The sequence below is a fragment of the Cetorhinus maximus genome, chromosome 21, assembly GCF_964194155.1.
Source record: "Cetorhinus maximus chromosome 21, sCetMax3.hap1.1, whole genome shotgun sequence".
Taxonomy (NCBI): Eukaryota; Metazoa; Chordata; class Chondrichthyes; order Lamniformes; family Cetorhinidae; genus Cetorhinus; species Cetorhinus maximus.
In genome coordinates this window covers 64,421,830-64,437,713 of record NC_135899.1, presented here as the reverse complement: position 1 = coordinate 64,437,713, position 15,884 = coordinate 64,421,830, and the positions used below count along the sequence as shown (strand labels likewise).

The 15,884-nt window shown below is 44.8% G+C and overlaps 1 protein-coding gene across 2 annotated transcripts in view; it reads left to right on the top strand.

Annotated features, from left to right (window-relative positions):
- rhbdl2 (rhomboid, veinlet-like 2 (Drosophila)) overlaps positions 1–15,884 on the top strand; it is a 57,119-nt gene that overhangs the window by 29,063 nt on the left and 12,172 nt on the right. For both annotated transcript variants that reach the window (XM_078567008.1, XM_078567007.1), the window contains exons 4-5: positions 1,658–1,770; positions 8,718–8,818. In XM_078567008.1, the coding sequence (XP_078423134.1) occupies positions 1,658–1,770; positions 8,718–8,818 (214 nt within the window). The remainder of the gene's footprint in view (positions 1–1,657; positions 1,771–8,717; positions 8,819–15,884) is intronic.

Below are 15,884 nucleotides of genomic sequence, written 5' to 3'. Positions count from 1 at the left end.
AACTAATTTAGCCTTCCTTGCAGCGTATTATGGCTGCAGGATGGGCTTGCATGTAGCAAGTTGGCTTCTGGCCAGCTTTCCTACCGGGTCAGTGCGCAGTCCGCACCTCCCTGTAAAATTCTGCCCATCCAATGTCTTGCTCAGGTGGAAGTAAGTTTAGGTATGCCAATACTTCCTCAAATACTTGTGTAGCCTTCACATACTTGCAAATAAAGGATGCATTGTTGGGAAGAAATACTGTATAACCTGTACTTGGCACTATCGGTCATTGAATTATTATAAGTTTCAATATTACATTTCTACCAATAATAATCTACCAAATATACATTCAGTAGCCAAACTAAAAATCCTCCGCCTATTCTCAGTGATGTAATTTAATTTACTGTTTGGTCTCATTAAACTACTAAGACTTAAATTTATGTGGGTCTTGCAAGTGGAAATAAAAACAACCCGACCAATATTCCCTCTAATTTCCCTTCATTGTGCTGGATCTGTTTCTTGCACTGCATGGTCCCTTTAAGATTGTTACGTGTCTCATATGCATGCATCTTAAAGGGACCACTGCTTGTGTGTGGTCTGTCTGTCCCTGCATGGTAAGTTCCTGATGGCTGCGCCATCGCACACGCGCAGCTTAAAGAGAATGTTGAATCTGACCCATTTTACATATTAACAGGGCTTGAAATTGAGGCTGTGTAAAGTCAGTGGTTTAAGAAAATTACTAAAGATGCTTTATCCTTCAAAGTTAACCAGTGTTGAAAATGTATATTTTTAATCCACTAGATACCCAGAAGTAAATATTGTGATAGACCAATGGCTATAGGAGTGCAGAATTTTACTACACAGGAGGTAATTGTCCCATCCTACCTATGTAGCTGTGTGGGGTTACCACCATTTTGTACCACTCTTAATCCAATTTCTGTGACAGCTCATCAGTGGTTTGAGTTTCAGCTCTTCCTTTGTTGTCACAATTCTGGCCAACTGATTGGGCATCAGAAGGCCTTTTATATTTAGAGAGGAGTGAAATAATAGAAGGAATAATTTCACTTGAGCTTACTTTTGTTTTTTCTTCAGTTTTGTACAATATGGCTTGTTAGTTATTTGGAAGTATATTAAACATACATTTGATTGAAGAAAAAGGATTTTTGCCAGACACAATTGCCATGGTTTACTGCCTCTGCACCTGTCAAACGCAGTTTTCCACCTATTCACATAAATGGATCGAAAAATGGCAAGTACAGAAACAGAAAACCCCAATCAATGCCATTAAATTTTTGAAGCTGAGAACATGAAAAGATACACATGTATAATCAAATCACATCAATACAGTGATAAGAACCCTGAACATCTGTCAAATCCAGCCAAACAAGTCTCTATGTAGAACAGCATCTCTGCAAACTGCGTAAAATGTGCTTTGTTGAAGGGTGACTATGAATGGCCAGAGGTCCACCGGAACACATGTTACAGTGAGAATCAAAGGATGTGTGATATGTATGTTAGGACCATACATTTCTTATGGATATCAGAATGACTAGGACCACTACACTCCTGTCTCCAATATACATTTACCTTTAGTCAAGGAGCTAGTCTTGAGCATGATGCTTTTTTGTGAAATGTACACTTGCAAATAACCATAACCTTTTCTCCTTTTGTACCTCAGTGTCCAGCACATAATAGGGAATCTATTTATGCAACTTATTCTGGGAATTCCATTAGAGTTGGTTCACAAAGGGCATCGGGTTGGCCTGGTCTACCTTTCAGGTGTAATTGGAGGTGAGTTAATTTTACAGTTTCACGATCCTTTGTATGCTATTCCAAATCATGTGTTTAGCATTGAGGAATGATGTAGTTTTTGGAAGGGGAGTGGGTAAAATAGTCCTTGAGAGGAACATTAGGGTGAAGATCTATTAGGAGTAAGCATTTCTGTGCTGACAAACTAATCCATGTGAGTGGTGTTGTGCACTATCTTTTTGTAATGTGATTTATATCTGGGTAACTCAGCATTCCACGTCATTCCTAACTTGTTTGAACATTTCCAAATCTAAGCTGGAAGAGCTGGTTTTGGAGCAACATAATGGCCTGAATTTTCAACACAGCAGGTGGGCGCGATCAGCAGGCCCGGGGCTGGTTGGGAAACGGACTGCCGACTACGATTGGCCCCTGATCGTGATTTCACGCTGGCTGGCCAATTAACAGCCAGTCAGCATGAAGCGTGCGATGATACGATCAGTGCTGCCTGGGTTGGGGGCGGGAGGAGGGCAAGCGCTGAAGTCAGCTCAGACCCAGGGGTCTCAGAGTGAAAGCTCCCTGAAGGCAGAGAGCTGCCTCAAGGAGCTGAAGAATTTAAATGCAATAAATAAAGAGCTTAAAATCCAGAAAAAATGCCCACGCATCAGGAACAGTCACCTGAACATATACAACATGAAAATTCTGTCCAAGCATTTTTTTTAAATTTAATGACAGAAACCTCATCCCGCCCTTGGATGAGGTTTCCTGAAAAATGCAAAGGCCGCCTGGCCGATTCGCGGACATGCCAACTGTAACATTGGACGGGCAGCGAAAAATCTCAGTTAATTGCGCTGTTAACGGGCTTAATAGCTCTCTTAATTGTCGGTGGGCACGCATCCAAGTTTAGTGCATGCCCACCGACTGAAATATTGCGCGACTGCACAATGACGTCAGAACGCTGACCCAACATCATTGCGCGCTATGTTACGCTCGAGTGTGTCGGGCGTGTGCCCACACGCCAAGTGAAAAATTCTGCCCAATGACTTGCTGCTGTAGCGTAACTTTCACTGACATCCCCACGTAGAGGAGGCAATATACGTTGCAACTTGAAAGATCCTCCTTCACTAGCTTTTTATAAACAAAGTTAATTCCTCCCTCATTTACCACATGCAGAGCTTCAATATTAACCACCCCGCCTCACACAATGGGTGGGAGAGGGTTGGGTTAGGGTTGGGTTAAACCATCAAATATACAAAACGTGACCCTAACTTACCACGCATACACCCATTGCTGTTTGTATTGGAAGTGGACAGTGGGGTGTCCCACTATCCCTCCAGGGCAGTCCATCATTAGCATATTTAAATCAGACTCTTATAATGAAATTGCAAGCCTGATTTGAAATTAGCAGCTGCTGGATGTATACTGAGGCAACAGGAAACTTGCAGCGAAACTGAAGTGAAATTAAGAGACACTTTATCAGGGTGCTCGAAGGTGAGAAGATCCATTCTCCATAGACATTCAGTGTTCACAGCTGCTTTCTTAATTCCTTCTGGGAAATGGTTTGGTAACAGCACTTGTTGTGAAAGACTTATTTGTACAGTTTGGAGTTGTTTTTTTCCCAAAAATATATTTTATTCATAAAATTTGAAAAAGTATATTACATAATAGCTCAAATTTGACTTTACATGAAGTGGAACATAGTTCAAGTTCTTTCAGTATTGCATGTGGCACTCCGAGGTGCCTCACTGCACCTCAGAATTACAAGTTATATTTGCAATATGTGGAGATATTCACAGAGAACATCACAGAGAGTGGCTAGATGTCATGCTGTGGAGGGAGCTGCAGTTGGACAGGAGAGTAGGCAGCAACAGAGGGGTCGAGATTTTCTGGAGATGCTACCTACTGAACAGGGTCTACAGGCAGGCTTAGCTTCCTTCACCTCTCGGAGGAGCAGTGCGTCCTAAGTCTGAGGTTATTTTGTCAGGAGGATCGCAGACATCTGCAGTCTCCTAGAAGAAGACACACTGCTTTCTGGACCTGGCAGTGGTTGTGAAAGTCATCACAGTCCTCAATTTCTTTGCCTCTGGTTCCTTAAAGGGCGCTATCAGACACTGCAAGTGCCTGGCAGTCAGTGGCGCATTAATGTGTAAGGCAGATGGTGGATGGATTATTTGCAGGCCTGGAAGTTATGTACCCTTCCCCTGTGATGACAATAGCCAAAATGAGTTGGCACTTTGAACCAGGCCTCTGGTTGACTTCCCACAATTGGAGTGTGTCATTGATTGTACACTAATGGCAATCCAAGCACTCCCAGATTAGCCAGGAGCATATATCAACCGCAAGGGATTTAATTAAATCAGTGTTAAGCTGGTGTGCAACCAAAAAAGAACTCCATGCCAGATCCCTTGGGGGCTGCCAAGGATGCTTTCATACTGCAGCAGTCTGTCATCCCTGACTTGTTCAGACGTGGAATCAGGCTTAAAGGTGACAAAGGATATAAACTTCAAATCTGCCCAATTGCCACTCTGAGGAACCCCACGATGAACACCAGGAGTGCTATAACATGAGCCAGATGTGTCATCGAGAAAGTCATCAGCATGCTCAAGATTGTCTTCAGGTACCTGAACAAGTCTGGAGGCACCCTTCAGTATGCACCAGTAAGAGTCTCTAGATAATCGTGGCGTACTGTAATCTGTATGACTTAGCACAACAGTGAGGACTAGAGGTGCAGGAGGAACAAGCCATTCAGCTCACCATATCTGATGAGGATTCCAATGCTAAGCGGAAGGAGGAAGATCGAGAGCCCAGTGCTAGCCCAGCCAATCATATTACTGCTCAAGATGCCAGAATTGCCTTAATAACTCGAAGAAAAGCTAGTTACTCAAACTGGGCCAAAATACACGTACGTCAGCTGGTCTCAGTTAATTCCAAATCTTCACAATCAGTGCCAAACAAATAAGAGCTGAGTTGGCACTCATCAGAATGGGGAACTGTAAAGTGGTGCAAAGTAATATATTTAAAGTGACAATAAATTAAATAAATTAACACATTTTCAAAAAAGCCCACGTGTGTACACCTGGCAAACTACAGTGCGTTTCTCTCTCTCTGGCACATTTATGTGGGGCAGTCCCTGTGGTTCCTGCAAAAGTGGCGTGACAGGCCTATGAATGTCTGTAAGGCACGTGTGCACCCGATGAATGCAATGCATTCAGTCAGGGTGACTATCAGATAGATACATTGAGTGGCAATGGCATCCACGTGGGGAATGTGTTGACAATGCCATTTGAGGATCGCTGCCAAGAATCAGTGGAGCTGACTGACATAGTATCTGATTACATGAAGAGTGGGTTGAATGGCAGTGGTTGATGCAGGAAGGGGAAGGGACATTGAAATGACTCACTTCTTGGGCCACCTCCAGCCATACCTTCTTTGATATGGCTACAGGTTTCTTTTTCCCATTGATGGAAAACAGAACCTCCTTTTTTACTGCCCTTACTGCACCCAGCAGTACATCCATGGATACATTGTTGTATCTGGATGCCGCCTTTGCCTTCCTGTCTCCCATTTTTCTGTTTCTACTTGACTCAGATCAATACACAAATTTCTAATCCTCCTCCTCCATGGCATCTGTGAACTGGGTCTTTAAATAGTTGCATCATGCAGGTTTGCATTACGTTTGCTTACACCCAATGGAAACACAAAACCCGAGAAAAAATTATAATGAGGCATCCTAGTTGAGATTGAACATTCCCATGCATTCTACAATGTTGTGCGTTTCTCATGCACAATCGCTTCCCCACTTCCACTGCCACCTATAACCACCAACCTGGTCCTTGCATTGATCCTAAGCCCCATATGTGCATGTTGCTGACCCCACCACTGAACATCAAGCCATTGTTTCCAGGACTGTCACTGACCTCATCTCCTCTGGAGATCTTCCTTCCACAGCTTCCAACCTGATGGTCGCCCAACCTCGGATGGCCGGCTTCTACCTCCTACCCAAAATCCACAAACAGGACTGTCCCGGCAGACCGATCGTGTCAGCCTGTTCCTGCCCCACGGAACTCATTTCTCGCTATCTTGACTCCATTCTCTCACCCCTTGTCCAGTCCCTTCCCACCTACATCCGTGATTCCTCTGACACCTTACGTCACATCAACAATTTCCAGTTCCCTGGCCCCAACCGTCTCCTCTTCACCATGGACGTCCAATCCCTCTACACCTCCATCCCCCACCAGGATCGTCTGAGGGCTCTCTGCTTCTTCCTCGAACAGTGGCCCGAACAATCCCCATCCACCACTACTCTCCTCCGTCTGGCTGAACTTGTTCTCACACTGAACAATTTCTCCTTTAACTCCTCTCACTTCCTCCAAATAAAAGGTGTGGCTATGGGTACCCGCATGGGCCCCAGCTATGCCTGTCTCTTTATGGGGTATGTGGAACATTCCTTGTTCCAGTCCTACTCCGGCCCCCTCCCACAACTCTTTCTCCGGTACATCGATGATTACTTCGGTGCTGCTTCATGCTCTCATCGGGACCTGGAAAAACTTATTAATTTTCCTTCCAATCTCCACCCCTCCATCATTTTCACATGGTCCATCTCTGACACTTCTCTTCCCTTCCTTGACCTCTCTGTCTCAATTTCTGGTGATAGACTGTCCACCAATATCCATTACAAGCCTACCAACCCCCACAGCTACCTCGACTACAGCTCCTCACACCCCGCTTCCTGTAAGGACTCCATCCCATTCTCTCAGTTCCTTCGCCTCCGTCGCATCTGTTCTGATGATGCCACTTTCAAAAACAGTTCCTCTGACATGTCCTCCTTCTTCCTTAACCGCGGTTTTCCACCCACGGTCGTTGACAGGGCCCTCAACCGTGTCCGGCCCATCTCCCGTGCATCCACCCTTAAGCCTTTTCCTCCCTCCCAGAAACATGATAGGGTCCCCCTTGTCCTCACTTATCACCCCACCAGCCTCCGCATTCAAAGGATCATCCTCCGCCATTTCTGCCAACTCCAGCATGATGCCACCACCAAACACATCTTCCCTTCACCCCCCCGGTGGCATTCCGTAGGGATCGTTCCCTCCGGGACACCCTGGTCCACTCCTCCATCACCCCCCACTCCTCAACCCCCTCCTATGGCACCTCCCCATGCGAACGCAGAATATGCAACACCTGCCCCTTCACTTCCTCTCTCCTCACCGTCCAAGGGCCCAAACATTCCTTTCAAGTGAAGCAGCATTTCACTTGCACTTCCCTCAACTTAGTCTACTGCATTTGTTGCTCCCAATGCAGTTTCCTCTACATTGGAAGGACCAAACACAGACTGGGTGACCGCTTTGCAGAACACCTTCGTTCTGTCCGCAAGCATTACCCAGACCTCCCTGTCACTTGCTATTTTAACACTCCACCCTGCTCTCTTGCCCACATGTCTATCCTTGGCTTGCTCCATTGTTCCAGTGAAGCTCAACGCAAACTGGAGGAACAGCACCTCATCTTCCGACTAGGCACTTTACAGCCTTCTGGACTGAATATTGAGTTCAACAATTTTAGATCTTGAACTCCCTCTTCCATCCCCACCCCCTTTCCGTTTCTTCCCCCTCCTTTTTGTTTTTTCCAATAATTTATATAGATTTTTCTTTTCCCACCTATTTCCATTATTTTAAATGTATTCCACCCATCGTTTATTTCACCCCACCCCCACTAGAGCTACCTTGCTTGTCCTGATCTCCACTCTTAATTAGCACATTGTTTTAGATAATATCACCACCTTCAACACCTCTTTGCTCTTATGTCTGTGACATCTTTTGGTTATCTCCTCCTATCACTGCTTGCTTGTCCCAACAAACCACCCCCCCCCCGCCGCCCCCCCGCCACCCCCTGCAAACCAGCTCATATTTCACCCCTTTCCTATTTTTACTTAGTTCTGTTGAAGGGTCATGAGGACTCGAAACATCAACTTTGCTCTTCTCCGCCGATGCTGCCAGACCTGCTGAGTTTTTCCAGGTATTTCTGTTTTTGTATGTGCATGTTGTTGTGTTGGTCCTATTTTTCAAGCTGATGTATGTGACCAGTGTAACTCGCACCTCAGAGATTGTATGAGGAACTAGTTTTGTATTATTGTAACCAAAGTATCTGTAAGTTAATAGCAACTATATATTCCATCTGGATAGGTCTTGTGCTCCCTGTTCCTAAAATAGGAGCTTCCATTGCAGCACTACACTAGATGTGATGAATAACTTAGAAACTATGGCCTAGATTCTTGGCAGAAATAAAGGGGGTGGGACCACATGGAATATACCAGCCTAAATATAGGCCTTTTCAAGCATTATCTAAATAGGTTTTGATGTTTTTCCTGTCATCTGGTCAGTTGCAATGCTGCAACACTGCAACCCCTGGTGTAAAGCTGTGCTATTGATTATGGGTTAGCTGAATGTCCTTTTTAAAGTGGTTAAGTGGCCAATGCAATCTATTCCATGAGGTTAGGTGCCATTTAAAACAAAATTAAAACATGGTGGAGCATACTATATTGTGGCATGCCACTGATGCTTGTTACAATCAATCTCCAGTTGCCCTCCCTCACTCGGTGGAGGCAAATGATCCTCAAGCCAGAAAATCAGTCAGGCTCAAGAGGCCACCCCTGTGACTGGCACAAATCTGGCCACAATACATGTCCACTGGATTAACAGTCAAGCCGAGAATCCAAGCACATATGTATCTTCTACAGTAAGCAAAAGTGCTTCATACTCTTCAATGTGTTATGTGTACACGTGCACATGAGACCAGGGCCAGGACGGAAGCAGGAAGAGTTGGATCAATTAAGAGAATGTGTTTTAGTTTTGTGATCAGACTAGAACTACTGTAAATGAACTGTTAGCTCTGGTAAATTGTATTGTACTCAGTTGAACCAGTTCATAGTCTAGACTTGCATCTTGAAGTTGGACAAGGGAAGTTATGCCCTATTATCCGTTGTCATTATTTTGTTGCAGGCTCATTGGCTAGCTCAATATTTGATCCACAACTAGGACTAGTTGGAGCTTCTGGTGGAGGCTATGCTCTAATGGGAGGCTACTTTATGAATGCACTAGTGGTAAGTGGTTAGAATTAATTAATATTCATATTGTTGTATGTGTAGGGGTGGGAGGGGGGTTGAGCTGATTGGTAGACAAAAGAGTTTTGACCAATTAGTGTGTTTTTCTAACTTAATGTGCTCCTTACTTTTGTTCTTTAAATCTTTCTTATCTATATTACTTCCTGCTCTCTATTCCCCATCTCCATTCCCCATTTTTTTGGGGTATTGTGGAAAGATGTATCTTGTTCGATCTTTCTTACTAAATAATGTGCTACCTCGAATAAGTGAGGCATTGAGCTTTTGGAATTTATTTTATAGAGTTAGTAAAATCAAAGCACTATTACCTTCTTGCATTGTATTTTCAGCACATTTGCGTTTTTAAAAATGGTTTCATTACATTTCTCATTTTCTTAATCCTTAGCTTCCCTATTTTTGATTCCTTTCATTTTGCAGTTCATAATTTGCTGGATTTTGTCCTTTCCCCCCTTTATTCTTTTACTTTTCTCCCATTAACTAATTACTTAATGGGGATGAACAGCCGGTTGATAGAGGTGCGTGGTGCCTCTCGAGCTCCAAGGTCTCCTGCTCGTACCAGGAAAGGATGAGGAGGTGTGAGGGTCCTCCGTCAGTCCGCAACTTCTCAATATTGTTATGGGATGTCTTCTTCTGAAAGGGCAGAAGAGCATTGACTAGTCCACTCTCAATCTGCAGAGCCATTGCAGCCTGGCCAACCTCAGCTGAGGAGCACCTGGCAGGGCAGATCTGAGTCGTGGCCCTCGAGGCGCTAGGCACTCAATCAAAGCAGCCAGGGCTCAGCTCCTTGGCCAGCTCTGGCGTGAATGAAAGTTTGCAGTCAGACTCTAACACCCCTGAGATTCACGGGGGGATGGCCAGCCCAGGACAATTCAACACACTGACCCATGCCAACATGGTACTCACCCTTCCTGAGCGCAGCAGGTCATTGAAGTGCTTCTGGCACTGCACCAGGCATGCTGCACCATGTAGTAGCTGCTCACCCAGGCTGCCACCTCCTGCCATGCCCTCTTTGTGAGGTGCGGTGGCCTCCTCCTCCCATCTCTGGGGACAAGGCTCCCTTCTGGCAGACACCGCCTCCAGGAGGGCAGCAAGGCACTCATCGTAAGGACGGGGTGCCGAGTGCCCAGATGACCTCACCTCCCGCCTGGTCTCTGCATCTTCATTTGCAGCCACGTTGCTGCTGCAACTTGAAGGCTACCTGCGCTGTTTTTGAACCAGCTGCCGGGTCGTCATTGGACCCGGCGGCAAACACGCCCCCACTGCAGCCTGCCCCTTCTTGCCTTAATTGGCCCACCCATGTGAAATCGCAGTCGGGCCCTGATCGCGGGTGGCGGTTGGCTTCCCAACCGCTCCCACTTGCCTCTGCTGAGCCCGGCCGACGAAAGCAAAATTCTGACCATTGGCTCTGAAATGACACTGCGGAAGACTTGTGTCTGAATACGTGGGGCTGAATTTTACTACCAACAACTGGCGTATTTGAAGCCGGAGGGGGCTCATAAAAAAATGGGTAGCCTTCCCGCCACATTTCTGTCCACCCCAACCTATTTCCCACATTACAGTGGGTTGGGAAGGTGTCAGGCTGCCCCCCTGCCCTTGTACCTATTGAGGCCCTTAAGTGGCAAATTAATGGGGGTACAATCTTGGTTCGGTGGTGAGGTTGTTGCCCTCAATGGGCATAGGGGCTCCCGCTAAAGGATGTACCCCCTCCCCCCCCACCGGCTTTCTGTCCGATAGCAGCCTGCGCTGTGAAAGCTGCCTGGCTGTTCGCCATATCTTGGCCTTCCCTTTTATCTTACCCCTGCTTCTAAGGGACCAACATTTACTTTAGGTACTCTCTTCCGTTTCATGTGCTTTAGGTACTCTCTTCCTTTTCATATACTTCTAAAATCTCTTACATCTGCTTTTATATTCTTGGCTAGTGTGCTTTCTTATTCTATATTTTCCCGTTTTATCAACTTTTTTGACTAGGATAGTAGTAATGTAAAGGGGCAGAGAGGAGCAAGAGCTCCTAGGCTCAGTTCAGGAGAATTTTCTATATCAGTATGTTTCCAGTCCAATGAGAAAGGAGGCATTGCTGGACCTGGTTCTTGGGAATGAGCTGGGGCAAGTGGATCAAATGTCAGTAGAGGAGCATTTTGGGGGACAGTGATCATCATATCATAAGATTTAGGTTGACTATGGAAAGGACAAGGAGCAATCCAGAGTAAGGATAATTAATTGGAAGAGAGCCAACTTCAGTGGGGTGAGAATAGATCTGGCCTAGATAAATTGGAAGCAAAGATTGGCAGGCAAAACTGTAACTGAGCAATTGGTTGCCTTTAAAGAAGAGACAGTAGGTATATTCAAGGTATATTCCCACGAGGGGGAAAGGTAGGGCAAACAAATCTAGAGCCCTCTGGATGATGAAAGAGGTAGAGAGTAAGATGAAGTAGAAAAAAAGGTGCATAAGACAAATGTCAAGTAGATAATACAATTGACAATCAGGCTCAATATAAAAGGTTCAGAGGGGAAATGAAAAAGCAAATATGAGAAGCAAGGAGAGCGTATGAAGAGAGACTTGCAGCTAACATAAAAAGTAATGGGGAGATGGGGGCATAGTGGAAATGTCATTAGACTAGCAACCTAGAGGCCCAAGCTAATGCTCTGGGGTGGCATGGGTTCAAATCCCACCATGGCGACTGGTGGAATTTAAATTCAATTATTAAGTCTGGCATTAAAAGTTGATTGTTGGAATGTGTCATCCTTATCTGGTCAGGCCTACATGTGACTCCAGACCCATGGCAATGTTGACTCTTAACTGCTCTCTAGAAAGTCACTTAGTTGAATCAAACCGCTACTAAGTGTAAAAAGAATGAACAGCATTGTGGATGTACCTATAGCACATGGACTGCTGCCGTTCTAGAAGGCAGCTCACCACCACCTTCTCAAGGGCAATTAGGGAGGGCAATAAATGCTGACCTAGCTAGCGTTGCCCACCTCCTGTGATAGAATGAAAAAGTCTTCCATAGGCATATAAATAGTTAAAAAGGTGGTAGGAGGAGGAGTGGGGCCGATTAAGGATTAAAAGGGGATTTACACTTGGGGAGCAGGGGCATGGGTGAGGTATTAAATGAATACTTTGAACCTGGTCATCAGGTGTGAGGCACTCTCGGTGTTGCTGTACGTGGTGCAGGTCTGGCCTATTCTTCACTCCTGCGCGATGGTGATCACCCGAGCCATCTTTCGCTTTATCTGGAGGTTGAAAATGGACTGTGTCCGCAGGGACGCGATGTACAAGCCTCTAGATAAAAAGGGAAAAAACGTGACCAACATTGCCCTCATACTGATGGCCACCTTTGTGTGTGGTTGCATCAAGCTGTGCATAGACCCTTGGTACGCAAACACCAAGTGTCACTACGTGCTGAGGTTCTACCTGTCCCCAATATTGCGAAGGATGGGTCTGGCCACACTGCCATGGAACGCTCCAAGTAGTTGGACCAACTTGGTACTTGTACCAACTTATACCACCTTGTGGAAAAATTTATGCAGAGAAACACCTTTGACCACAAGTCCATCAGGCAGTGGTCAGCACGTAATGTCCTAGAGGTCCTGAGGAAAAATGGTGGATCCTGTCGGATGGTTCCCCAAGAAGATTGTCTTCAGAAGGCAGAATGTCAAAGGCAGAATGCCTCATCGCCAGAACTTTCCAACAAGCACCAAGATGTAGCTTGGCTGGTGGTGAGAAAGGCCCTCCTCATCAGATCCTTCCTACATGACAGGAGCCTCACCCCCTCTGCACGTTGCCCTCAAGGTGGCTGTGATGGGGAAGAGACTTTTGTTCACCTCCTTGTGGAATGTGCCTTTGCAAAGAAGGCTTGGAGAGAGATGCAATGGCTTTTGTCGAGGTTCATCCCGAGCATTGCTGTGACACAGGACTCTGTGCTCTATGAGCTGTTCCCAGGGACACACACCAAGACAAACATCAACCGCAGCTGGAAGATCATCGACTTAGTGAAAGACGCTGATCTGCCCGAAACTTGTTGGTCTTCCAGTGCAAAGAGTTGTGCCCAACCTAGTGTTGCAGACTGGCACATTCCAAGGTCCAGGACTATGTGCTGAGGGACGCACTAAAGCTTGGGGCAGTCGCTGCAAAGGCACAATGGGGAAAGGTTGCTGTCTAAGACCTTTCTGCCATAGTGCACTGAGGGGCTGGGAATTGTATAGGCTCCTTGGGCTCTACAACTCTCAATGAATGTATGTAGTAAAAACTAAATGTATCATAATTGTATTGAAGCATCACAGAGTGCAACATGATGTATGTCGATAACTCCAATACCATTGCACTGTCTGACTGTCTGTAATGACCATATTGAAATGTCTGTAATATTCATTATGTATTGAAGCACCTCATGATCCATATGGGAAACGTGAATCTGATTGCACTTTTTATGATGGCCATTTTGAAATGTTTTGTAATGTTCTTTCAGGTATTTTATGAATAAAGTATATTTTTCCAAAAAAAAACAATACTTTGCAACCAAGGAAGAAGATGCTCCTCAGGTCACGGTAAAAGACGAGGTAGTTCAGACACTTGATTGGCTTAGAATTGATAAGGAGGAGGTGTTGGATAGGCTGAATGACCTTAAAGTTGATAAGGCACCAGGACCGGATGAGATGCATCCAAGGATACTGAGGGAAGTGAGGGTGGAAATTGCAGGGCGTTGGTCATAATTTTCTAATCCTCCTTAGATACAGGGATATTCCAGAAGGCTGGAGAATTGCAAACATTACACCTTTGTTAAAAAAGGGTGTAAAGATAAGCCCAGCAACTGCGGTCCAGTCAGTTTAACCTCGGTGGTGGGGAAGCTTTTAGAAACGGTCATTTGGGACAAAATTAATAGACACTTGGGCCAAATACAGATTAATTAAGAACAGTCAGCATGAATTTGTTAAAGGCAAATCATATTTGACTGACTTGCCTGACTTTCTTGATGAGGTAACAGAGAGGGCTAATGAGGGCAATGCCATTTGGTGTATGTGGACTTTCGAAAGGCATTTGATAAAGTCCCATGCAGCAGGCTTATGAGAAAATTTAGAGCTCTTGGAATAAAAGGGACAATAGCAATATGAATACCTAATTGGCTGAGTGATAGGAAACAGTAGATGTTGGATGGTTGTTTTTCGGACTTGAGGAAGGTTTAAAATTAGTTCCCCAGGGTCAGTGTTAGGGCCCCCGCACTTCCTGATTCATATGAATGACCTAGACCTTGGTGTACTGGGCACAATTTCATAATTTGTGAGCAACATGAAAATTGCAAGTATTGTGAACTGTGAGGAGGATGGTGTTAAACTTTAAGAGGACATAGGCAAATTGGTGGAATGAGCAGATAAGTGGCTGATGAAATTTAATGCAGTGGAGTGTGAAGTGATTCATTTTGATAGGAGGAATATGGAGAGACAATATTAAATAAAGGGTAATTCTAAAGGGGGCGCAGGAACAGAGGGACCTGGGTGTACATGTGCACAAATCATTGAAGGTGGCAAGACTGAGAGAGTGGTTAGGAAGGAGTATGGTATCCTGGGGCTTTATGAATAGATGCATAGCATACAAAAGCAAGGAAATTATAATAAACCTTTATAAAACACTGGTTCAACCTCAAATGGAATATTGTGTCCAGTTCTGGCCTCTACAACTTATGAAAGATGTGAAGTCATTAGAGAGAGTGCTGAAGAATTTCATAAGACGGTTTCCAGGGATGAGGAACTTTTGTTAAGAAGATAGGTTGGAGAAGCTGGGATTGTTCTCCTTGGAGAAGAGAAGGTTGAGTTGAGATTTGAAAGAAGTATTCATGAGTGGACTGGACAGATTGAGGCTTATTCTTCAGTGCACTTTGAAGGAGTGTTACATTGTTGGAGGGGCCATCTTTCACGTGAAACGTTGAACAGGGGCCCCATCTGCCCTCTTGTGTGGAAAATAAGGAATTCCAATGGGGCTGTTTGAAGAAGCGCAAGATGATTGTCTCATTGTTTTGGCCAAAATTTATCACTGAACCAACAAGCAGGATATCCCCAGCCCCGGGATGGCGGGCTGGGAACTGGGAAAATAGCAGGGAGCCACATTAGGGCAGCTCCCTGATGCAGTCCCACCACTGAGGAAGTTTTCTAGCAGCGGGAACAGCTTGTCAGCTGAATGTTAAACTAACTTTTATAATGCAGCCTCTTTGCATCCCTTTAAATTCTTAGCACCAGTATGCAAAATATGAACTTTTAATCTGAATCTAATGCTCCTGCTAAGTGCTGCCTAAATGGTATGAATTCATTTAACTTAGGGCCCTGGTAGAAGGGACCTTCATCCCATCACATTTTGAGATGGAATTGCAACCAGTGTCTAGGAAAGAAAGAACAGTTGGGGTAATTTTGATTTGTGATGAGTTTTGCTTTCATTAAAGTATTTAATGGGTGCCAAGCTGATAATATCAGTTTCATGCTATCATCCAACTGTTCCCATTGGTGGAAGGATCGAGAACCAGAGGGCACAGATAATTGGTAATTATAGGTAATTGGCAAAATAAGCAATGGCATCATGAGGAAACCCTTCTTAAGCAGTCAGTGGTTGAAATCTGGATTGCATTTCCTGAGAGTGTGCTGGAGGCAGATTCAATCATAGCACTCAAAAGGGAATTGGATCATTATCCAAAAACGAAAACATTGCAGGGATCCGGGGAAAAGGCAAGAGAGTGGCGTTTGGTGAATTGCTTCTTCAGAGAGCCAGCATTGACACAACAGGTCGGATGACCTCTTTCTGTGCTGTAACCATTCTACAATTCTATGACTCAAACCAAATTCACGTTAACACAGAGTGAGAGCTAATTTATGCCTTCTGATACTAAATCCTTTATAATTATTTTTGCCATTTGGTTTAGCTTCTCCAGTGGACTTGAAGATCAGTAATCCTTATGTTAACATTGGGATAATTGATCATATTAGTTCTGTTCTGACACAATTACTAAAATCTGATCAGATTCATGAAATATTAAACTGCTTTGTAACATATAAAATATTGAATATC